Here is a 26,500-nt window from a genome sequence, read left to right on the forward strand (position 1 = left end):
TCCTTCCCTCTCTCCCTTCCTCCTTCCCTCCCTCTCTTTCTCTTTCCCTACCTCTCTTCCTCTTTCTCCTTCCCTCCCTCCCTTCCTCCCTCCCCTCCTCCTTCCCTCCCTCTCTTTCTCTTTCCCTCCCTCTCTTCCTATTTCTCCTTCCCTCCCTTCCTCCTTCCTTCCCTCCCTCCCTACCTGCCTCCCTCCCCTCCCTACCTGCCTCCCTCCCTTCCTTCTTCCCTCCCTCTCTTTCTCTTTCCCTCTCTCTCTTTCTCTTTCCCTCCCTTCCTCCTTCCCTCCCTCCCTTCCTCCTTCCCTCCCTCCCTTCCTCCTCCTTCCCTCCCCTCCTCCTTCCCTTAGTCTCTTTCTCTTCTTCTCTTGTAGTTAGGGTTATAATTCCGTTGATTAATAATAAACTTAATCAATCTGACTCCACTATTATGTGAGTTAATGCTATAGCCCATAAACGGATACTGATGAATCTAGCCAGCTTGAGAGTCTACGCGTCAACACTCGGGAATTCTCTCAAATGACATTGGAGGCGGCTTATGATAGAAAACATAACATTAAATTCTCTGGGAACAGTTCTGGTGGACATTCCTGCGGTCAGCATGCCAATTGCATATGCCCTCAACTTGAGACATCTGTGGCCATTGGGTTGTGTGATGAAACTGCCCATTTTACAGTGGCTTTTTATTCTCCCCAGCACAAGGTGCACCTGTGTAATGATCATGCTGTTTAATCAGCTTCTTGATATGCCACACCTGTCAGGTGGATGGATTATCTTGGCAAAGGAGAAATGCTCACTAATGCTCGTGAAACATGGGACCGCCACTTTACATGTTGCGTTTATATTTTTGTTCAGTGCATATGGAAAAGGCCATTTTGAATCAACAGGCCGGGTTGTCGTCAGCAACTGGCCAGACGCGACTATCACCTCTGTGTTCCACTACACTCTCTTTCTCGACAAATGAAACAAAAAGGAGGAAAATGTGTTTACCGTCTCTCCTTCCCTTCATCCCTCCCCTACCATCTCTCCTTCCCTTCATCCCTCCCCTCCCTTCTCTCCTTCCCTTCATCCCTCCCCTACCTTCTCTCCTTCCCTTCATCCCTCCCCTCCCTTCTCTCCTTCCCTTCATCCCTCCCCTCCCTTCTCTCCTTCCCTTCATCCCTACCCTACCTTCTCTCCTTCCCTTCATCCCTCCCCTCCTGTCTCTCCTTCCCTTCATCCCTCCCCTCCCTTCTCTCTTTCCCTCCAAATGAAGACAGGAGGAGACAGAAGGAAGTGTTTTCTCCTGTTCCCAGACCTGCCTCGCTGTGCTGCCCAGACCAAACACACTTATTACTGCAGCAACGTTTTTAATTGTCTTCTTTATCAAAAACAAGTCTGGCAACACAATTCAATCCACATTCTTTAAGATGGGCTTAATTAATCATTGTGGGCAAATGAAGACTTCCTAAAAATAATAAAGCGTTGTAAAATAATTTCACGTTACGGATATGCTAATTCGACTAACTTGAAATGAGTTTTTGATATGTTCTGTTTGTCCTGAATCCTCTGAGTATTCTGAGAGGAGGAGCAGCGAGTGTCTGAGCTCTGGCGAGACCGGCGCTGTTCCTCACAGCATATGGTCATAATAGTTAATAAACACTTCTCACTTAAGATGGTGTGCATTCACAGCTGTCGTTAGCCCCCCCCCCCCACACACACACACACACACACACACACCAATCCTCAGTGGTCCTGCAGCTCTCTCCGAACACACAGCCTGCCGATCGGACTGACACCTCTAACTGTGAAGTGAAGGGAACACAATACATATTCAATGTATTGACCTTTACGATTGAGGAATAACAAATTACAGAAAATATACACAAGACTGTTACAAAATCGGTTACAACTCGCTCATACACACACACACAATAACAAAATGTGTTGTTTATTCAGTTGTTTTTCTCTGTCTTAATGATGTCTTCATATACAGCTTCTGTTGTTGTTGGGATGTTTCCATGTTAGAACCAGTCTGACTGTTGTCCAGGCTACGAGACGTCATCAGGAGAGAGAAACAGTCGTTCTCGTGTTGTTACCCTCCTCTTCCTCCATGTTAGAACCAGTCTGACTGTTGTCCAGGCTACGAGACGTCATCAGGAGAGAGAAACAGTCGTTCTCGTGTTGTTACCCTCCTCTTCCTCCATGTTAGAACCAGTCTGACTGTTGTCCAGGCTACGAGACGACATCAGGAGAGAGAAACAGTCGTTCTCGTGTTGTTACCCTCCTCTTCCTCCATGATAGAACCAGTCTGACTGTTGTCCAGGCTACGAGACGTCATCAGGACAGAGAAACAGTCGTTCTGGTGTTGTTACCCTCCTCTTCCTCCATGTTAGAACCAGTCTGACTGTTGTCCAGGCTACGAGACGTCATCAGGAGAGATAAACAGTCGTTCTCGTGTTGTCACCCTCCTCTTCCTCCATGTTAGAACCAGTCTGACTGTTGTCCAGGCTACGAGACGTCATCAGGAGAGAGAAACAGTCGTTCTCGTGTTGTCACCCTCCTCTTCCTCCATGTTAGAACCAGTCTGACTGTTGTCCAGGCTACGAGACGTCATCAGGAGAGAGAAACAGTCGTTCTCGTGTTGTTACCCTCCTCTCACCTGAACACCATGTTTAATATCATTTGGTGGCGTAGTTTGTCTTTTTACCCAGATACCTCTGGGAAATATCTAACTTTTCTCTAGGAAACCGTTTTAAGTTCGGTTGTTTTCCTTGTAAAATACTGTATGTGGTGGGCAATGTGTTTAAATTCCAGTTTTAATGATGGTTTTATTATCTCCCGTGTTAACCAATGTGTTTTAATGATGGCTGTGTTATCTCCTGTGTTAAACAATGTGTTTTAATAATGGCTGTGTTATCTCCTGTGTTAAACAATGTGTTTTAATGATGGCTGTATTATCTCCTGTGTTAAACAATGTGTTTTAATGATGGCTGTATTATCTCCTGTGTTAACTTTTCTGCGCTACGGATACCGAATATGGGATCACTTTCCTAAACAACCGCTGAATTGCAGGGCGCCAAATTCAAAACTATTCCTAAAAATATTTATAATCATGCAATCACAAGTGAAATATACCAAAACACAGCTTAGCTTGTTGTTAATCCACATATCGTGTCAGATTTTGAAAATATATTTTACAGCGAAAGAAATCCAAGCTTTTGTGAGTGTAGCTTTCAATGCTATAACAGCTTAGCCTTATATTAGCTTGGCTAGCTTGGTCACGAAAGTAAGAAAAGCAATAAAATTAATCGCTTACCTTTGATAATCTTCGGGTGTTCCCACTCACGAGACTCCCAGTTACACAACAAATGTTCTTTTTGTTCGATAAATATTACTTTTATCACAAAAAAAACGCCATTTGGGTTGCGCATTATGATGAAAAAACAAAAGCCGTGTTCCGTTCGACAAATCCCAAAAAGTATCCGAAATGGTCGTAGAAACATTTCAAATGTTTTTTATAATCAAACCTCAGGTTGTCTTTAACAAACATAATCGATAATATTTCAACCGGAGCATAACCTATTCATTAAGAGAGAAAAGGAAAATGGTGAGCTCCTCCCGCGTGCGCAGGAAATATTCAGAGGACACCTGACCTCTTTTGAGGTCAATTATCAATTGTCTGTCCTGTCTGATCCCAGTATGGTTAACATGCCAGTTGTGTGTCCTGTCTGATCCCAGTATGGTTAACATATCAGTTGTGTGTCCTGTCTGATCCCAGTATGGTTAACATGCCAGTTGTGTGTCCTGTCTGATCCCAGTATGGTTAACATGCCAGTTGTGTGTCCTGTCTGATCCCAGTATGGTTAACATATCAGTTGTGTGTCCTGTCTGATCCCAGTATGGTTAACATATCAGGTGTGTGTCCTGTCTGATCCCAGTATGGTTAACATATCAGGTGTGTGTCCTGTCTGATCCCAGTATGGTTAACATATCAGGTGTGTGTCCTGTCTGATCCCAGTATGGTTAACATATCAGGTGTGTGTCCTGTCTGATCCCAGTATGGTTAACATGTCGGTTGTGTGTCCTGTCTGATTCCAGTATGGTTGGTTAATGTATGAACTGTTGTCTCTGTCCCTTCCAGTATGGTTTGTAGAGTCTCCTGTCAGGGTTATGTGTCCGTGGTGTTGATTGCAGTACAGAGTGGTGTGTGTGTGTATGTAACGTGTAACGTGTTGTCTGGTTCCAGTATGGTGTGTGTGTATGTAACGTGTAACGTTTTGTCTGGTTCCTTTATGGTGTGTGTGTGTATGTAACGTGTAACGTGTTGTCTGGTTCCAGTATGGTGTGTGTGTATGTAACGTGTAACGTGTTGTCTGGTTCCTTTATGGTGTGTGTGTATGTAACGTGTAACGTGTTGTCTGGTTCCAGTATGGTGTGTGTGTATGTAACGTGTAACGTGTTGTCTGGTTCCAGTATGGTGTGTGTGTATGTAACGTGTAACGTGTTGTCTGGTTCCAGTATGGTGTGTGTGTATGTAACGTGTAACGTGTTGTCTGGTTCCAGTATGGTGTGTGTGTATGTAACGTGTAACGTGTTGTCTGGTTCCAGTATGGTGTGTGTGTATGTAACGTGTTGTCTGGTTCCAGTATGGTGTGTGTATGTAACGTGTAACGTGTTGTCTGGTTCCAGTATGGTGTGTGTCTATGTAACGTGTAACGTGTTGTCTGGTTCCATTATGGTGTGTGTGTATGTAACGTGTAACGTGTTGTCTGGTTCCAGTATGGTGTGTGTGTATGTAACGTGTAACGTGTTGTCTGGTTCCAGTATGGTGTGTGTGTATGTAACGTGTAACGTCCTGTCTGGTTCCAGTATGGTTTGGAGCGTATCCTGTCAGAGGAGAAGTGTCTGTCCCTGTTGGCCCGAGCGATCGACCCCACCCAGCCCGCCATGATGACCGACGTGGTCAAGCTGCTGTCGGCCATCTGCATTGTGGGCGAGGAGAACACGTACGTCCCCATCTCTGCTTCACTCTGCCCTCACAGGACTTCCTCTAGCAGTACTCTGTTCTCCTCCACCTCTCCATCACCCATGTTATATATCCCCTGTTCTCCTCCACCTCTCCTCCATCACCCATGTTATATATCCCCTGTTCTCCTCCATCACCCATGTTATCTATCCTCTGTTCTCCTCCATCACCCATGTTATCTATCCTCTGTTCTCCTCCATCACCCATGTTATCTATCCTCCTCTCCTCCATCACCCATGTTATCTATCCTCTGTTCTCCTCCATCACCCATGTTATCTATCCTCTTCTCCTCCATCACCCATGTTATCTATCCTCTGTTCTCCTCCATCTCTTCACCTGTCCTCCATCACCCATGTTATCTATCCTCTGTTCTCTTTCACCTCTCAGAAAGACATATGGCAGAGAGCTGGAGTCGTAGACAGAAAGACAGATGGCAGAGAGCTGGAGTCGTAGACAGAAAGACAGTGGCAGAGAGCTGTAGTCGTAGACAGAGAGACAGATGGCAGAGAGCTGGAGTCGTAGACAGAAAGACAGATGGCAGAGAGCTGGAGTCGTAGACAGAAAGACAGTCGGCAGAGAGCCGGAGTCGAAGACAGAAAGACAGATGGCAGAGAGCTGGAGTCGTAGACAGAAAGACAGATGGCAGAGAGCTGGAGTCGTAGACAGAAAGACAGATGGCAGAGAGCTGGAGTCGTAGACAGAAAGACAGATGGCAGAGAGCTGGAGTCGTAGACAGAAAGACAGATGGCAGAGAGCTGGAGTCGTAGACAGAAAGACAGATGGCAGAGAGCTGGAGTCGTAGACAGAAAGACAGTCGGCAGAGAGCCGGAGTCGAAGACAGAAAGACAGATGGCAGAGAGCTGGAGTCGTAGACAGAAAGACAGATGGCAGAGAGCTGGAGTCGTAGACAGAAAGACAGATGGCAGAGAGCTGGAGTCGTAGACAAAGACAGATGGCAGAGAGCCGGAGTCGAAGACAGAAAGACAGATGGCAGAGAGCTGGAGTCGTAGACAGAAAGACAGATGGCAGAGAGCTGGAGTCGTAGACAGAAAGACAGATGGCAGAGAGCTGGAGTCGTAGACAGAAAGACAGATGGCAGAGAGCTGGAGTCGTAGACAGAAAGACAGATGGCAGAGAGCTGGAGTCGTAGACAGAAAGACAGATGGCAGAGAGCTGCAGTCGTAGACAGAAAGACAGATGGCAGAGAGCTGGAGTCGTAGACAGAAAGACAGTCGGCAGAGAGCTGGAGTCGTAGACAGATGGAGAAATCCCCTCGGTGAATGCGTTACAATCATTTGAGCCATTTGTGTGGCCGGTCATGCGTTTTGTTTTTCCATTTAGTCTGGAGAAGGTCCTTGAAGCCATCACCACAGCAGGAGAACACAGGGCCACGGAGAGGTTCAGTCCAATCGTAGAAGGACTCGGAGATCGCTCCGTCCAATTACAAGTAAGTGCAAAGGGGTCCTTACTCGCTGCTAGAACCAGGGTCCCAAATAGCATCCTATTACCTATGTAGTGCACTACTTTTGACCAGAGCCCTATGGGTCAAAGTAGGGCACTCTATAGGGAATAAGGTGCCATTTGGTCGGCTGATCGAATCAGACACTCAGCGTTGTTGTGTTCAAAGACAAGAAAGAAAAGATCTGAGGAGGGAAATAGTATGGAATGATGACTGCTGTTTATTCACAGAAAGTTTTCTTAATGTTGTGTACAGATTCACCTTGTCCTTTTCTCTGTCTCTCTCCCCTCTCTCTCTGTCTCTGTCTCTCTCTCTCTCTGTCTCTCTCTGTCTCTCTCTGTCTCTCTCTCTCTCTGTCTCTCTCTCTCTCTCTCTCTCTCTCTGTCACTCTCTCTCTGTCTCTCTCTGTCTCTCTCTGTCTCTCTCTGTCTCTGTCTCTCTCTCTCTCTGTCTCTCTCTGTCTCTCTCCTCTCTCTCTCTGTCTCTCTCTGTCTCTCTCTGTCTCTCTCTGTCTCTCTCCTCTCTCTCTCTCTCTCTGTCTCTCTCTCTCTCTCTCTCTCTGTCTCTGTCTCTCTCTGTCTCTCTCTGTCTCTCTCCTCTCTCTCTCTCTCTGTCTCTCTCTCTCTCTCTCTCTCTCTCTCTCTCTCTCTCTCTCTCTGTCTCTCTCTCTCTCTCTCTCTCTCTCTGTCTCTCTCTCTCTCTCTCTCTGTCTGTCTGTCTGTCTCTCTCTGTCTGTCTCTCTCTGTCTGTCTGTCTCTCTCTGTCTGTCTCTCTCTCTCTGTCTGTCTGTCTGTCTCTGTCTGTCTGTCTCTCTCTGTCTGTCTCTCTCTGTCTGTCTGTCTCTCTCTGTCTGTCTCTCTCTGTCTGTCTGTCTCTCTCTGTCTGTCTCTCTCTCTCTCTGTCTCTCTCTCTGTCTCTCTCTCTGTCTCTCTCTCTGTCTCTCTCTCTGTCTCTCTCTCTGTCTCTGTCTCTTTCTCTCTCTCTCTCTCTCTGTCTCTCTCTCTGTCTCTCTCTCTGTCTCTCTCTCTGTCACTCTCTCTCTGTCTCTCTCTCTCTCTCTCTCTCACACACACACACTCCTTACACACTTCACTCCATAAGAAACTAAATACAAAACAATCCCCATCAAGACATAAACTAGGAAAACATTACATGTTCTCACGAGGCTGATCCTCCAGGGTGAAAACCAACAAACTGAGCTGCATCATTCTCCACAACACCTGACTACAGCAGTTTAATTAGTTACTTAACCTGTTGGGATGAGGAGACGAGAGGGCAGGAGGTTGATGGATGAGGAGACTAGAGGGCAGAAGGCTGATGGATGAGGAGACGAGAGGGCAGAAGGTTGAGGGATGAGGAGACGAGAGGGCAGGAGGCTGAGGGATGAGGAGACGAGATGGCAGGAGGCTGAGGGATGAGGAGACGAGAGGGCAGGAGGCTGATGGATGAGGAGACGAGAGGGCAGGAGGCTGAGGGATGAGGAGACGAGATGGCAGGAGTCTGAGGGATGGGGAGACGAGATGGAAGGAGGCTGAGGGATGGGGAGACGAGATGGCAGGAGGCTGAGGGATGGGGAGACGAGATGGCAGGAGGCTGAGGGATGGGGAGACGAGATGGAAGGAGGCTGAGGGATGGGGAGACGAGATGGCAGGAGGCTGAGGAGACGAGAGGGCAGGAGGCTGAGGGATGGGGAGACGAGATGGCAGGAGGCTGAGGGATGAGGAGACGAGAGGGCAGGAGGTTGAGGGATGAGGAGACGAGAGGGCAGGAGGTTGAGGGATGAGGAGACGAGAGGGCAGGAGGTTGAGGGATGGGGAGACGAGATGGAAGGAGGCTGAGGGATGGGGAGACGAGATGGCAGGAGGCTGAGGGATGGGGAGACGAGATGGCAGGAGGCTGAGGGATGGGGAGACGAGATGGAAGGAGGCTGAGGGATGGGGAGACGAGATGGCAGGAGGCTGAGGAGACGAGAGGGCAGGAGGCTGAGGGATGGGGAGACGAGATGGCAGGAGGCTGAGGGATGAGGAGACGAGAGGGCAGGAGGCTGATGGATGAGGAGACGAGAGGGCAGGAGGCTGAGGGATGAGGAGACGAGAGGGCAGGAGGCGTAGTGATGAGGAGACGAGAGGGCAGGAGGCTGAGTGATGAGGAGACGAGAGGGCAGGAGGCTGAGTGATGAGGAGACGAGAGGGCAGGAGGCTGAGGGATGAAGAGGGGGCAGGAGGCTGCGGGTTGAGGAGACGAGAGGGCAGGAGGCTGAGTGATGAGGAGACGAGAGGGCAGGAGGCTGAGTGATGAGGAGACGAGAGGGCAGGAGGCTGAGGGATGAGGAGACAGGAGGCTGAGGGATGAGACGAGAGGGCAGGAGGCTGAGGGATGAGGAGACGAGAGGGCAGGAGGCTGATGGATGAGGAGACGAGAGGGCAGGAGGCTGAGGGATGAGGAAACGAGAGGGCAGGAGGCTGAGGGATGAGGAAACGAGAGGGCAGGAGGCTGAGGGATGAGGAGACGAGAAGGCAGGAGGCTGATGGATGAGGAGACGAGAGGGCAGGAGGCTGAGGGATGAGGAGACGAGAGGGCAGGAGGCTGAGTGATGAGGAGACGAGAGGGCAGGAGGCTGAGTGATGAGGAGACGAGAGGGCAGGAGGCTGAGGGATGAAGAGAAGAGGGGGCAGGAGGCTGCGGGTTGAGGAGACGAGAGGGCAGGAGGCTGAGGGATGAGGAGACAACATGACAAAACCTGATACAGAACAAATAAAGGACGTTATAATCCAGAGGAGCTGAATATGGCGTTGAGAAGGAGAGTAACACCTTAATGGGTGTTTTATATGGAAGATATTCCACGTGGATCATGATGTGTTTTATATGGAAGATATTCCACGTGGATCATGATGTGTTTTATATGGAATATATTCCACATGGATCAGGATGTGTTTTATATGGAAGATATTCCACATGGATCAGGATGTGTTTTATATGGAAAATATTCCACATGGATCAGGATGTGTTTTATATGGAAGATATTCCACATGGATCAGGATGTGTTTTATATGGAAGATATTCCACATGGATCAGGATGTGTTTTATATGGAAGATATTCCACATGGATCAGGATGTGTTTTATATGGAAGATATTCCACATGGATCAGGATGTGTTTTATATGGGATATATTCCACATGGATAAGGATGTGTTTTATATGGAAGATATTCCACATGGATCAGGATGTGTTTTATATGGAAGATATTCCACATGGATCAGGATGTGTTTTATATGGAAGGTATTCTACATGGATCAGGATGTGTTTTATTTGGAAGATATTCCACGTGGATCAGGATGTGTTTTATATGGAAGATATTCCACGTGGATCAGGATGTGTTTTATATGGAAGATATTCCACATGGATCAGGATGTGTTTTATATGGAAGATATTCTACATGGATCAGGATGTGTTTTATATGGAAGATATTCCACATGGATCAGGATGTGTTTTATATGGAATATATTCCACATGTATCAGGATGTGTTTTATATGGAAGATATTCCACATGGATCATGATGTGTTTTATATGGAAGATATTCCACATGGATCAGGATGTGTTTTATATGGAAGGTTTTCCACATGGATCAGGATGTGTTTTATATGGAAGATATTCTACATGGATCAGGATGTGTTTTATATGGAAGATATTCCACGTGGATCAGGATGTAATTTATTTGAAAGATATTCCACATGGATCAGGATGTGTACAACAGAAAGGGCTCATGTCCTTTAGTTCTGAGTGCTGAGTCCTCTAGTGGCTAGAAAGGCAACACAAATGGAACCCTATTCCCTATATAGTGCACTTCTTTAGACCCTACTCCCTATATAGTGCACTACTTTAGACCAGGGCCCTATGGCACACTATTCCCTATATAGTGCACTACTTTAGACCAGAGCCCTATTCCCTATATAATGCACTACTTTAGAACAGAGCCCTATGTCACCCTATTCCCTATATAGTGCACTATGAAGGGAGTTAGGGTACCATTTGCGCTGCAGCCTGTATTACACAGTGATTCTCTGCTATACAGCTGCATCATTATGGGGGTTTGACCCCCTGGACACCTCCTCTGTCTAAATGAGATGTTGGTGATGCCCCTCCATCTCTGGCCAACCCACACACACACACACATACACATACACACACACACACACACACACACACACACACACACACACACACACACACACACACACACACACACACACACACACACACACACACACACACACACTCACACTCACACAGGGAGACACTGTGTTTTTGTGCTCAGTCCTTCCTGTTATGTCTGTTGTTTCTGACTGTGTTTGTGTCAGTCTGCCTGTGGGGTTGTAGAATGTGTTTAATTACCCAGAAGTCCGTCCCATCCAGGCAGACTCCAGCCTGTGGAGAGAAGGCCTTATCAGAGAGGGGGGAGAGAGAGGGGGGAGCGGATGGGAGGGGAACGGGAGAGAAGGCCTTATCAGAGAGGGGGGAGAGAGAGGGGGGAGCGGATGGGAGGGGAACAGGAGAGAAGGCCTTATCAGAGAGGGGGAGAGAGAGGGGGGAGCGGATGGGAGGGGAACGAGAGAGCAGGCCTTATCAGAGAGGGGGGAGAGAGAAGGCCTTATCAGAGAGGGGGGAGAGAGAGGGGGGAGCGGATGGGAGGGGAACGAGAGAGCAGGCCTTATCAGAGAGGGGGAGAGAGAGGGGGAGCGGATGGGAGGGGAACAGGAGAGAAGGCCTTATCAGAGAGGGGGGAGAGAGAGGGGGGAGCGGATGGGAGGGGAACGAGAGAGCAGGCCTTATCAGAGAGGGGGGAGAGAGAGGGGGGAGCGGATGGGAGGGGAACAGGAGAGAAGACCTTATCAGAGAGGGGGGGGAGAGAGGGGGGAGCGGATGGGAGGGGAACAGGAGAGAAGGCCTTATCAGAGAGGGGAGAGAGAGAGGGGGGAGCGGATGGGAGGGGAACAGGAGAGAAGGCCTTATCAGAGAGGGGGGAGAGAGGGGGGAGCGGATGGGAGGGGAACAGGAGAGAAGACCTTATCAGAGAGGGGGGGGGGAGAGAGGGTGGAGCGGATGGGAGGGGAACAGGAGAGAAGGCCTTATCAGAGAGGGGAACATGAGAGAAGGCCTTATCAGAGAGGGGGGAGCGGATGGGAGGGGAACAGGAGAGAAGGCCTTATCAGAGAGGGGGGAGCGGATGGGAGGGGAACAGGAGAGAAGACCTTATCAGAGAGGGGGGGGGAGAGAGGGGGGAGCGGATGGGAGGGGAACAGGAGAGAAGGCCGGCTATCTTTATTTCTCTCCATCCTGGAGCTAACTGGACTATTCCTTCCTTTTGGCCTTGAGAGGGGGGTTAGCTGGTATCATGAACCTCCAGGGTGGTCTGGTATCATGAACCACCAGGGTGGTCTGGTATCATGAACCACCAGGGTGGTCTGGTATCATGAACCACCAGGGTGGTCTGGTATCATGAACCACCAGGATGGTCTGGTATCATGAACCACCAGGGTGGTCTGGTATCATGAACCACCAGGGTGGTCTGGTATCATGAACCACCAGGGTGGTCTGGTATCATGAACCACCAGGGTGGTCTGGTATCATGAACCACCAGGGTGGTCTGGTGTCATGAACCACCAGGGTGGTCTGGTATCATGAACCACCAGGGTGGTCTGGTATCATGAACCACCAGGGTGGGTGGTCTGGTACCATGAACCACCAGGGTGGGTGGTCTGGTACCATGAACCACCAGGGTGGGTGGTCTGGTATCATGAACCACCAGGGTGGGTGGTCTGGTACCATGAACCACCAGGGTGGTCTGGTATCATGAACCACCAGGGTGGTCTGGTATCATGAACCACCAGGGTGGTCTGGTATCATGAACCACCAGGATGGTCTGGTATCATGAACCACCAGGGTGGTCTGGTATCATGAACCACCAGGGTGGTCTGGTATCATGAACCACCAGGGTGGTCTGGTATCATGAACCACCAGGGTGGTCTGGTATCATGAACCACCAGGGTGGTCTGGTGTCATGAACCACCAGGGTGGTCTGGTATCATGAACCACCAGGGTGGTCTGGTATCATGAACCACCAGGGTGGGTGGTCTGGTACCATGAACCACCAGGGTGGGTGGTCTGGTACCATGAACCACCAGGGTGGGTGGTCTGGTACCATGAACCACCAGGGTGGGTGGTCTGGTACCATGAACCACCAGGGTGGTCTGGTATCATGAACCACCAGGGTGGTCTGGTATCATGAACCACCAGGGTGGTCTGGTATCATGAACCACCAGGGTGGTCTGGTATCATGAACCACCAGGGTGGTCTGGTATCATGAACCACCAGGGTGGTCTGGTATCATGAACCACCAGGGTGGGTGGTCTGCTATCATGAACCACCAGGGTGGGTGGTCTGGTACCATGAACCACCAGGGTGGGTGGTCTGGTACCATGAACCACCAGGGTGGGTGGTCTGGTACCATGAACCACCAGGATGGTCTGGTATCATGAACCACCAGGGTGGGTGGTCTGGTATCATGAACCACCAGGGTGGGTGGTCTGGTACCATGAACCACCAGGGTGGGTGGTCTGGTACCATGAACCACCAGGATGGTCTGGTATCATGAACCACCAGGGTGGGTGGTCTGGTATCATGAACCACCAGGGTGGTCTGGTATCATGAACCACCAGGGTGGTCTGGTATCATGAACCACCAGGGTGGTCTGGTATCATGAACCACCAGGGTGGTCTGGTATCATGAACCACCAGGATGGTCTGGTATCATGAACCACCAGGGTGGTCTGGTATCATGAACCACCAGGGTGGTCTGGTATCATGAACCACCAGGGTGGTCTGGTATCATGAACCACCAGGGTGGTCTGGTATCATGAACCACCAGGGTGGTCTGGTATCATGAACCACCAGGGTGGTCTGGTATCATGAACCACCAGGGTGGTCTGGTATCATGAACCACCAGGGTGGTCTGGTATCATGAACCACCAGGGTGGGTGGTCTGGTACCATGAACCACCAGGGTGGTCTGGTATCATGAACCACCAGGGTGGTCTGGTATCATGAACCACCAGGGTGGTCTGGTATCATGAACCACCAGGGTGGTCTGGTATCATGAACCATCAGGGTGGTCTGGTATCATGAACCACCAGGGTGGGTGGTCTGGTACCATGAACCACCAGGGTGGGTGGTCTGGTACCATGAACCACCAGGGTGGGTGGTCTGGTACCATGAACCACCAGGGTGGGTGGTCTGGTACCATGAACCACCAGGGTGGGTGGTCTGGTATCATGAACCACCAGGGTGGGTGGTCTGGTATCATGAACCACCAGGGTGGTCTGGTATCATGAACCACCAGGGTGGTCTGGTATCATGAACCACCAGGGTGGTCTGGTATCATGAACCACCAGGGTGGTCTGGTATCATGAACCACCAGGGTGGTCTGGTATCATGAACCACCAGGGTGGTCTGGTATCATGAACCACCAGGGTGGTCTGGTATCATGAACCACCAGGGTGGTCTGGTATCATGAACCACCAGGGTGGGTGGTCTGGTACCATGAACCACCAGGGTGGGTGGTCTGGTACCATGAACCACCAGGGTGGTCTGGTATCATGAACCACCAGGGTGGTCTGGTATCATGAACCACCAGGGTGGTCTGGTATCATGAACCACCAGGGTGGTCTGGTATCATGAACCACCAGGGTGGTCTGGTATCATGAACCACCAGGGTGGGTGGTCTGGTATCATGAACCACCAGGGTGGTCTGGTATCATGAACCACCAGGGTGGGTGGTCTGGTACCATGAACCACCAGGATGGTCTGGTATCATGAACCACCAGGGTGGTCTGGTATCATGAACCACCAGGGTGGTCTGGTATCATGAACCACCAGGGTGGTCTGGTATCATGAACCACCAGGGTGGTCTGGTATCATAAACCACCAGGGTGGTCTGGTATCATGAACCACCAGGGTGGTCTGGTATCATGAACCACCAGGATGGTCTGGTATCATGAACCACCAGGGTGGTCTGGTATCATGAACCACCAGGGTGGTCTGGTATCATGAACCACCAGGGTGGTCTGGTATCATGAACCACCAGGGTGGTCTGGTATCATGAATCACCAGGGTGGTCTGGTATCATGAACCACCAGGGTGGATGGTCTGGTCTCATGAATCACCAGGCTGGTCTGGTATCATGAACCACCAGGGTGGATGGTCTGGTCTCATGAACCACCAGGGTGGTCTGGTATCATGTACCACCAGGGCGGTCTGGTATCATGAACCACCAGGGTGGGTGGTCTGGTACCATGAACCGCCAGGGTGGTCTGGTATCATGAACCACCAGGGTGGTCTGGTATCATGAACCACCAGGGTGGTCTGGTATCATGAACCACCAGGGTGGGTGGTCTGGTACCATGAACCACCAGGTTGGTCTGGTATCATGAACCACCAGGGTGGGTGGTCTGGTATCATGAAACACCAGGGTGGTCTGGTATCATGAACCACCAGGGTGGGTGGTCTGGTATCATGAACCACCAGGGTGGGTGGTCTGGTATCATGAACCACCAGGGTGGTCTGGTATCATGAACCACCAGGGTGGTCTGGTATCATGAACCACCAGTGTGGGTGGTCTGGTATCATGAACCACCAGGGTGGTCTGGTATCATGAACCACCAGTGTGGGTGGTCTGGTATCATGAACCACCAGGGTGGGTGGTCTGGTATCATGAACCACCAGGGTGGGTGGTCTGGTATCATGAACCACCAGGGTGGTCTGGTATCATGAACCACCAGGGTGGTCTGGTATCATGAACCACCAGGGTGGGTGGTCTGGTATCATGAACCACCAGGGTGGTCTGGTATCATGAAACACCAGGGTGGGTGGTCTGGTATCATGAAACACCAGGGTGGTCTGGTATCATGAACCACCAGGGTGGTCTGGTATCATGAACCACCAGGGTGGTCTGGTATCATGAAACACCAGGATCATGTCTCCAGACCTTTTAGTCATGTGGATCCATCAGGATGGGCTGTTATCTCCTCGTAGCTACTAGACAAACCCTGATCCCTTTAACCCCGTGTTGTATTAACTCACACCAGGCTCTCTGCTATTCTTATCTCTTTCTCTCTCTCTGTGTGTGTGTGTGTGTGTGTGCGTGCCTGGCCCTGATTCATATCCTCCCTCTACTGCTGTGCTGCAGTTGCCTCCAGGAAGGTAAAGTGTGTAGGGATGTGACTTGATGAAAAATACGAGATGAAGTGTAGACCAGGCTGCTGAACAGACGATAGAAACTGGGCTGGTCTGGCAGGAGGGTGGATGGTCTGGTCTGACAGGAGGGTGGATGGGCTGGTCTGATAGGAGGGTGGATGGGCTGGTCTGATAGGAGGGTGGATGGGCTGGTCTGATAGGAGGGTGGATGAGCTGGTCTGGTAGGAGGGTGGATGGGCTGGTCTGGCAGGAGGGTGGATGGGCTGGTCTGACAGGAGGGTGGATGGGCTGGTCTGACAGGAGGGTGGATGGGCTGGTCTGACAGGAGGGTGGATGGGCTGGTCTGACAGGAGGGTGGATGGGCTGGTCTGACAGGAGGGTGGATGGGCTGGTCTGACAGGAGGGTGGATGGGCTGGTCTGATAGGAGGGTGGATGGGCTGGTCTGATAGGAGGGTGGATGGGCTGGTCTGATAGGAGGGTGGATGGGCTGGTCTGATAGGAGGGTGGATGGGCTGGTCTGATAGGAGGGTGGATGGGCTGGTCTGATAGGAGGGTGGATGGGCTGGTCTGATAGGAGGGTGGATGGGCTGGTCTGATAGGAGGGTGGATGAGCTGGTCTGGTAGGAGGGTGGATGGGCTGGTCTGGTAGGAGGGTGGATGGGCTGGTCTGACAGGAGGGTGGATGGGCTGGTCTGACAGGATGGTGGATGTTTTTGGGGTGACGGATAACAAAAATAAATACTACTTCAAATACCAACTTTGTCAGTCGGCGGTATCATCATAAGACACACACACACACACACACACACACACACACACACACACACACACACACACACACTCACACACTCGCTCTTCCTCCCTCCTACTGTCCTCATGGAACAGACAGTAGCTCTGCAGTCCATAGACAGAACAGATAGGTCTCTCAGCGTACTGTATGTTGTGGTGTCTGTCTGGCTAGTCACCGACACGGGCCTCTCTCACCGACACGGGTCTCTCACCGACACGGGTCTCTCTCACCGACACGGGTCTCTCACCGTCACGGGTCTACCGACACGGGTCTCTCACACCGACACGGGTCTCTCACCGACACGGGTCTACCGACACGGGTCTCTCACACCGACACGGGTCTCTCACCGACACGGGTCTCTCACACCGACACGGGTCTCTCACCGACACGGGTCTCTCACCGACACGGGTCTCTCCTACCGTCACGGGTCTCTCACCGACACGGGTCTCTCCCACCGTCACGGGTCTCTCACCGACACGGGTCTCTCACCGTCACGGGTCTCTCACCGTCACGGGTCTCTCACCGTCACGGCTCTCCACCGTCACGGGTCTCTCACCGACACGGGTCTCTCACCGTCACGGGTCTCTCACCGTCACGGGTCTCTCACACCGACACGGGTCTCTCACCGTCACGGGTCTACCGACACGGGTCTCTCACACCGACACGGGTCTCTCACCGTCACGGGTCTACCGACACGGGTCTCTCACACCGACACGGGTCTCTCACCGACACGGGTCTACCGACACGGGTCTCTCACACCGACACGGGTCTCTCACACCGACACGGGTCTCTCACCGACACGGGTCTCTCACACCGACACGGGTCTCTCTCACCGACACGGGTCTCTCACCGTCACGGGTCTCTCTCACCGTCACGGATCTCTCACCGACACGGGTCTCTCACCGTCACGGGTCTCTCACCGTCACGGGTCTCTCACCGTCACGGGTCTCTCACCGTCACGGGTCTCTCACCGTCACGGGTCTCTCACACCGTCACGGGTCTCTCACCGACACGGGTCTCTCACCGTCACGGGTCTCTCACCGTCACGGGTCTCTCACCGTCACGGGTCGCTCACCGACACGGGTCTCTCGCTCACCGACACGGGTCTCTCACCGACACGGGTCTCTCACCGTCACGGGTCTCTCACCGTCACGGGTCTCTCACCGTCACGGGTCTCTCACCGTCACGGGTCTCTCACCGTCACGGGTCTCTCACCGACACGGGTCTCTCTCACCGTCACGGGTCTCTCACCGACACGGGTCTCTCACCGTCACGGGTCTCCCACCGTCACGGGTCTCTCACCGTCACGGGTCTCTCACCGACACGGGTTTCTCACACCGACACGGGTCTCTCACCGACACGGGTCTCTCTTACCGTCACGGGTCTCTCACCGACACGGGTCTCTCACCGACACGGGTCTTTCACCGTCACGGGTCTCTCACACCGACACGGTTCTCTCACCGACACGGGACTCTCACCGACACGGGTCTCTCACACCGACACGGGTCTCTCACCGACACGGGTCTCTCACCGTCACGGGTCTCTCACCGACACGGGTCTCTCACCGACACGGGTCTTTTACCGTCACGGGTCTCTCACCGTCACGGGTCTCACACCGACACGGTTCTCTCACCGACACGCCGACAATGCAATGCTACAATGACTGTTTTACCACAATGCAATGCTACAATGACTGTTTTACCACAATGCAATGCTACAATGACTGTTTTACCACAACGCAATGCTACAATGACTGTTTTACCACAATGCAATGCTACAATGACTGTTTTACCACAACGCAATGCTACAATGACTGTTTTACCACAACGCAATGCTACAATGACTGTTTTACCACAATGCAATGCTACAATGACTGTTTTACCACAACGCAATGCTACAATGACTGTTTTACCACAATGCAATGCTACAATGACTGTTTTACCGCAATGCTACAATGACTGTTTTACCACAACGCAATGCTACAATGACTGTTTTACCACAATGCAATGCTACAATGACTGTTTTACCACAACGCAATGCTACAATGACTGTTTTACCACAATGCAATGCTACAATGACTGTTTTACCACAACGCAATGCTACAATGACTGTTTTACCACAACGCAATGCTACAATGACTGTTTTACCACAATGCAATGCTACAATGACTGTTTTACCACAACGCCATGCTACAATGACTGTTTTACCACAACGCAATGCTACAATGACTGTTTTACCACAACGCAATGCTACAATGACTGTTTTACCACAACGCAATGCTACAATGACTGTTTTACCACAATGCAATGCTACAATGACTGTTTTACCACAATGCAATGCTACAATGACTGTTTTACCACAATGCAATGCTACAATGACTGTTTTACCACAACGCAATGCTACAATGACTGTTTTACCACAATGCAATGCTACAATGACTGTTTTACCACAACGCAATGCTACAATGACTGTTTTACCACAATGCAATGCTACAATGACTGTTTTACCACAACGCAATGCTACAATGACTGTTTTACCACAACGCAATGCTACAATGACTGTTTTACCACAACGCAATGCTACAATGACTGTTTTACCACAATGCAATGCTACAATGACTGTTTTACCACAACGCAATGCTACAATGACTGTTTTACCACAATGCAATGCTACAATGACTGTTTTACCACAACGCAATGCTACAATGACTGTTTTACCACAATGCAATGCTACAATGACTGTTTTACCACAACGCAATGCTACAATGACTGTTTTACCACAACGCAATGCTACAATGACTGTTTTACCACAATGCAATGCTACAATGACTGTTTTACCACAACGCAATGCTACAATGACTGTTTTACCACAATGCAATGCTACAATGACTGTTTTACCACAACGCAATGCTACAATGACTGTTTTACCACAACGCAATGCTACAATGACTGTTTTACCACAATGCAATGCTACAATGACTGTTTTACCACAACGCAATGCTACAATGACTGTTTTACCACAATGCAATGCTACAATGACTGTTTTACCACAACGCAATGCTACAATGACTGTTTTACCACAATGCAATGCTACAATGACTGTTTTACCACAATGCAATGCTACAATGACTGTTTTACCACAACGCAATGCTACAATGACTGTTTTACCACAACGCAATGCTACAATGACTGTTTTACCACAACGCAATGCTACAATGACTGTTTTACCACAATGCAATGCTACAATGACTGTTTTACCACAACGCAATGCTACAATGACTGTTTTACCACAACGCAATGCTACAATGACTGTTTTACCACAACGCAATGCTACAATGACTGTTTTACCACAACGCAATGCTACAATGACTGTTTTACCACAACGCAATGCTACAATGACTGTTTTACCACAACGCAATGCTACAATGACTGTTTTACCACAATGCAATGCTACAATGACTGTTTTACCACAACGCAATGCTACAATGACTGTTTTACCACAATGCAATGCTACAATGACTGTTTTACCACAACGCAATGCTACAATGACTGTTTTACCACAACGCAATGCTACAATGACTGTTTTACCACAATGCAATGCTACAATGACTGTTTTACCACAATGCAATGCTACAATGACTGTTTTACCACAACGCAATGCTACAATGACTGTTTTACCACAACGCAATGCTACAATGACTGTTTTACCACAATGCAATGCTACAATGCCTGTTTTACCACAACGCAATGCTACAATGACTGTTTTACCACAATGCAATGCTACAATGACTGTTTTACCACAACGCAATGCTACAATGACTGTTTTACCACAATGCAATGCTACAATGACTGTTTTACCACAACGCAATGCTACAATGACTGTTTTACCACAACGCAATGCTACAATGACTGTTTTACCACAACGCAATGCTACAATGACTGTTTTACCACAACGCAATGCTACAATGACTGTTTTACCACAATGCAATGCTACAATGACTGTTTTACCACAACGCAATGCTACAATGACTGTTTTACCACAATGCAATGCTACAATGACTGTTTTACCACAATGCAATGCTACAATGACTGTTTTACCACAATGCAATGCTACAATGACTGTTTTACCACAACGCAATGCTACAATGACTGTTTTACCACAATGCAATGCTACAATGACTAGATGTCTCTCTCACACACACACACACACACACACACACACACACACACACACACACACACACTCCCACCCCCTCCCTCACCACGTCCTTATTTCATACTTCACACACCAGTGCATCAGAGGTAAAGGATCAATAATTGATTGTGACGTGTTCTCCTGACCAGTCGAGAGGCTCCGATCTCTCCAGGTTTCCACATGACAGAAAACCAAACTCACATGGGAGAGGAGGATGTCTTCCAAAAGACTGAGCTCTGCCCTCAAAATGACTGTCAGAGAGACACACACACACACACACACACACACACACACACACACACACACACACACACACACACACACACACGTGTTTGTGCAGGCAGGGAGGTTGTGTGTGCTGTTGTGTACTCAGAGTTTGTGACTACAGTAGAATAGAGCTGTTAGTTCTGGTGTCCTGGTTTCCTTTAGGACTCATTTAGTATGCAGGGACTCACTCTATCCACCCACAATGACTTCTGCTGGACACACACACACACACACCCTGACTCCCTCTCTCCCTCTCTACCATCTCTCCCTCTCTCCCATATCTCCCTCTCTCCCATATCTCCCTCTCTCCCATATCTCCCTCTCTCCCATCTCTCCCTCTCTCCCATCTCTCCCTCTCTCCCATCTCTCCCTCCCTCCCATCTTTCCCTCCCATCTCTCCCTGTCCCCATCCCTCCCTCCCTCCCATCTCTGTTTCCCTTCCTCCCATCTCTCCCTGTCCCCCTCCCATCCCTCCCTCCCTCCCGTCTCTGTTTCCCTCCCTCCCATCTATCCCTGTCCCCCTCCCATCCCTCTCTCCCTCCCATCCCTCCCTCCCTCCCGTCTCAGTCTGAATACGTTATTCTGTATGTTATCTGTGTGTGTATTCTAGGTGGCCTGTATGTTATCTGTGTGTGTATTCTAGGTGGCCTGTATGTTATCTGTGTGTGTATTCTAGGTGGTCTGTATGTTATCTGTGTGTGTATTCTAGGTGGTCTGTATGTTATCTGTGTGTGTATTCTAGGTGGTATGTATGTTATCTGTGTGTGTATTCTAGGTGGCCTGTATGTTATCTGTGTGTGTATTCTAGGTGGCCTGTATGCAGCTCATCAATGCGCTGGTGACGTCTCCAGACGAGCTGGACTTCAGGCTTCACATCAGAAATGAGTTTATTCGCTCCGGCCTCAGAGAGATTTTACCGGTAAGCATCGCTGCCCGCCCGGCCCCAGCCGTATAGCTATAAGCAATGTACGTATTAATATTTAAATTAGTTGTCCACTTGAGTGAAATATTGTTGAATGCTTCGTGGCAAATAATTTATAAGGAGGAGGAGAGGTCGCACGTCTCAGTGAATGCTGTTCGCCAGGCAGCCAATCGGGGAGCGGCGCTACGAGGCGACTGGTTGTGTTGTCTGTCCCTGCCGGCGCTCTCTCTCTCTCTCTCTCTCTCTCTCTCTCTCTCTCTCCTCTCCTCTCCTCTCCTCTCCTCTCCTCTCCTCTCCTCTCCTCTCCTCTCCTCTCCTCTCCTCTCCTCTCCTCTCCTCTCCTCTCCTCTCCTCTCCTCTCCTCTCTCTCTCCCTAAACATTTACCTTCTATCAACAACGCCAGAAGCAAGGAACACACAACGCACGCACACACACAATCACAAAACACACACACAATCACAAAACACAGACACACACACACACACACACACACACACACCAGGCAAACAAACAGCGGCAGCAGCAATCAGCCACCTCAGCGCTGGTTGCATCCCAAACGGCTCCCTATTCCCTACGTAGTTTACCACTTTATTCCACAGATCCTATGTGCTCTGCTCAAAACTAGGGCACTATCAAATGAACAGGGTGCCTTTTTGGGACGCAGACCTGGCTGTCTGGTGTTTTAGGGGGTCTAGAGGAGAGTAATGTTCTGCCTGGTGTTTTAGAGGGTCTAGAGGAGAGTAATGTTCTGTCTGGTGTTTTAGGGGGTCTAGAGGGGAGTAATGTTCTGTCTGGTGTTTTAGGGGGTCTAGAGGAGAGTAATGTTCTGTCTGGTGTTTTAGGGGGTCTAGAGGAGAGTAATGTTCTGTCTGGTGTTTTAGGGGGTCTAGAGGAGAGTAATGTTCTGTCTGGTGTTTTAGGGGGTCTAGAGGAGAGTAATGTTCTGTCTGGTGTTTTAGGGGGTCTAGAGGAGAGTAATGTTCTGTCTGGTGTTTTAGGGGGTCTAGAGGAGAGTAATGTTCTGTCTGGTGTTTTAGGGGGTCTAGAGGAGAGTAATGTTCTGTCTGGTGTTTTAGGGGGTCTAGAGGAGAGTAATGTTCTGTCTGGTGTTTTAGGGGGTCTAGAGGAGAGTAATGTTCTGCCTGGTGTTTTAGGGGGTCTAGAGGAGAGTAATGTTCTGTCTGGTGTTTTAGGGGGTCTAGAGGAGGGTAATGTTCTGTCTGGTGTTTTAGGGGGTCTAGAATGGGCTAATGTTCTGTCTGGTGTTTTAGGGGGTCTAGAGGAGAGTAATGTTCTGTCTGGTGTTTTAGGGGGTCTAGAGGAGAGTAATGTTCTGTCTGGTGTTTTAGGGGGTCTAGAGGAGAGTAATGTTCTGTCTGGTGTTTTAGGGGGTCTAGAGGAGAGTAATGTTCTGTCTGGTGTTTTAGGGGGTCTAGAGGAGGGTAATGTTCTGTCTGGTGTTTTAGGGGGTCTAGAGGAGAGTAATGTTCTGTCTGGTGTTTTAGGGGGTCTAGAGGAGGGTAATGTTCTGTCTGGTGTTTTAGGGGGTCTAGAGGAGGGTAATGTTCTGTCTGGTGTTTTAGGGGGTCTAGAGGAGGGTAATGTTCTGTCTGGTGTTTTAGGGGGTCTAGAGGAGAGTAATGTTCTGTCTGGTGTTTTAGGGGGTCTAGAATGGGCTAATGTTCTGTCTGGTGTTTTAGGGGGTCTAGAGGAGAGTAATGTTCTGTCTGGTGTTTTAGGGGGTCTAGAGGAGAGTAATGTTCTGTCTGGTGTTTTAGGGGGTCTAGAGGAGAGTAATGTTCTGTCTGGTGTTTTAGGGGGTCTAGAGGGGGGTAATGTTCTGTCTGGTGTTTTAGGGGGTCTAGAGGAGAGTAATGTTCTGTCTGGTGTTTTAGGGGGTCTAGAGGAGAGTAATGTTCTGCCTGGTGTTTTAGGGGGTCTAGAGGAGAGTAATGTTCTGTCTGGTGTTTTAGGGGGTCTAGAGGAGAGTAATGTTCTGACTGGTGTTTTAGGGGGTCTAGAGGAGAGTAATGTTCTGCCTGGTGTTTTAGGGGGTCTAGAGGAGAGTAATGTTCTGCCTGGTGTTTTAGGGGGTCTAGAGGAGAGTAATGTTCTGTCTGGTGTTTTAGGGGGTCTAGAGGAGAGTAATGTTTTGCCTGGTGTTTTAGGGGGTCTAGAGGAGAGTAATGTTCTGCCTGGTGTTTTAGGGGGTCTAGACGAGAGTAATGTTCTGCCTGGTGTTTTAGGGGGTCTAGAATGGGCTAATGTTCTGTCTGGTGTTTTAGGGGGTCTAGAGGAGAGTAATGTTCTGTCTGGTGTTTTAGGGGGTCTAGAGGAGAGTAATGTTCTGACTGGTGTTTTAGGGGGTCTAGAGGAGAGTAATGTTCTGTCTGGTGTTTTAGGGGGTCTAGAGGAGAGTAATGTTCTGTCTGGTGTTTTAGGGGGTCTAGAGGGGGGTAATGTTCTGTCTGGTGTTTTAGGGGGTCTAGAGGAGAGTAATGTTCTGTCTGGTGTTTTAGGGGGTCTAGAGGGGGGTAATGTTCTGTCTGGTGTTTTAGGGGGTCTAGAGGAGAGTAATGTTCTGTCTGGTGTTTTAGGGGGTCTAGAGGAGAGTAATGTTCTGTCTGGTGTTTTAGGGGGTCTAGAGGAGAGTAATGTTTACTTTTAGTCCCGCCTCCAGGCACCATTTATTGGACATAATAGAACATGATGGTGTTCTGTTTGGGGCTGTTTTACGATGGAGATCTAATTATGTTATTCATTGTTGCCTCCTTCTGTACTTCCTTTTTTTTCCTCCTTCCTTTTCTCTCCTCTCTCTTGTCCCCCTTTCCACTTCCTCATCTCTCATTTTCTCCCTCATCTCCTTCTTCCTCACCTCATCCCTCCCTCCCTCTTCCTCGCTCTTTCCGTCAGCATCTGACAGCGATCAGGAACGATGCTCTGGACATTCAGCTCAAGGTGATTGAATTGAATTATATTTTTGGGTTTAAACTACTAGCTACATGATACAGGATACAGGATGTTGATCTCAGATAAGCTACATGATACAGGATGTTGATCTCAGATAAGCTACAGGATACAGGATGTTGATCTCATATAAGCTACATGATACAGGATGTTGATCTCAGATAAGCTACATGATATAGGATACAGGATGTTGATCTCAGATAAGCTACATGATATAGGATACAGGATGTTGATCTCAGATAAGCTACATGATATAGGATACAGGATGTTGATCTCAGATAAGCTACATGATATAGGATACAGGATGTTGATCTCAGATAAGCTACAGGATACAGGATGTTGATCTCAGATAAGCTACAGGATACAGGATGTTGATCTCAGATAAGCTACATGATATAGGATACAGGATGTTGATCTCAGATAAGCTACATGATATAGGATACAGGATGTTGATCTCAGATAAGCTACATGATACAGGATACAGGATGTTGATCTCAAATAAGCTACAGGATACAGGATGTTGATCTCAGATAAGCTACATGATACAGGATGTTGATCTCAGATAAGCTACAGGATATAGTATACAGGATGTTGATCTCAGATAAGCTACATGATACAGGATACATGATGTTGATCTCAGATAAGCTACATGATATAGGATACAGGATGTTGATCTCAGATAAGCTACATGATACAGGATACATGATGTTGATCTCAGATAAGCTACATGATATAGGATACAGGATGATGATCTCAGATAAGCTACATGATACAGGATACATGATGTTGATCTCAGATAAGCTACATGATATAGGATACAGGATGTTGATCTCAGATAAGCTACAGGATACAGTATGTTGATCTCAGATAAGCTACATGATATAGGTTACAGGATGTTGATCTCAGATAAGCTACATGATATAGGATGTTGATTTCAGATAAGCTACAGGATACAGGATGTTGATCTCAGATAAGCTACATGATATAGGATGTTGATTTCAGATAAGCTACATGATACATGATGTTGATCTCAGATAAGCTACATGATATAGGATACAGGATGTTGATCTCAGATAAGCTACATGATACAGGATACATGATGTTGATCTCAGATAAGCTACATGATATAGGATACATGATGTTGATCTCAGATAAGCTACATGATATAGGATGTTGATCTCAGATAAGCTACAGGATACAGGATGTTGATCTCAGATAAGCTACATGATATAGGATACAGGATGTTGATCTCAGATAAGCTACAGGATACAGGATGTTGATCTCCGATAAGCTACATGATATAGGATACAGGATGTTGATCTCATATAAGCTACATGATATAGGATACAGGATGTTGATCTCCGATAAGCTACATGATACAGGATGTTGATCTCAGATAAGCTACATGATACAGGATACAGGATGTTGATCTCAGATAAGCTACATGATACAGGATACAGGATGTTGATCTCAGATAAGCTACATGATACAGGATGTTGATCTCAGATAAGCTACATGATACAGGATACAGGATGTTGATCTCAGATAAGCTACAGGATATAGAATACAGGATGTTGATCTCAGATAAGCTACATGATATCGGATACAGGATGTTGATCTCAGATAAGCTACATGATACAGGATG

General features: G+C 48.9%; 1 protein-coding gene across 1 annotated transcript in view; it reads left to right on the forward strand.

Moving 5' to 3' along the window:
* Positions 1-26,500, forward strand: part of LOC139532997 (protein diaphanous homolog 3-like) — a 187,682-nt gene that overhangs the window by 92,809 nt on the left and 68,373 nt on the right. Inside the window, exons 4-7 of the mRNA XM_071331144.1 lie at positions 4,850-4,986; positions 6,348-6,453; positions 21,774-21,884; positions 24,802-24,846. Of these exons, the coding sequence (XP_071187245.1) occupies positions 4,850-4,986; positions 6,348-6,453; positions 21,774-21,884; positions 24,802-24,846 (399 nt within the window). The remainder of the gene's footprint in view (positions 1-4,849; positions 4,987-6,347; positions 6,454-21,773; positions 21,885-24,801; positions 24,847-26,500) is intronic.

Source organism: Salvelinus alpinus, chromosome 10 (assembly GCF_045679555.1).
Source record: "Salvelinus alpinus chromosome 10, SLU_Salpinus.1, whole genome shotgun sequence".
Taxonomy (NCBI): domain Eukaryota; kingdom Metazoa; phylum Chordata; class Actinopteri; order Salmoniformes; family Salmonidae; genus Salvelinus; species Salvelinus alpinus.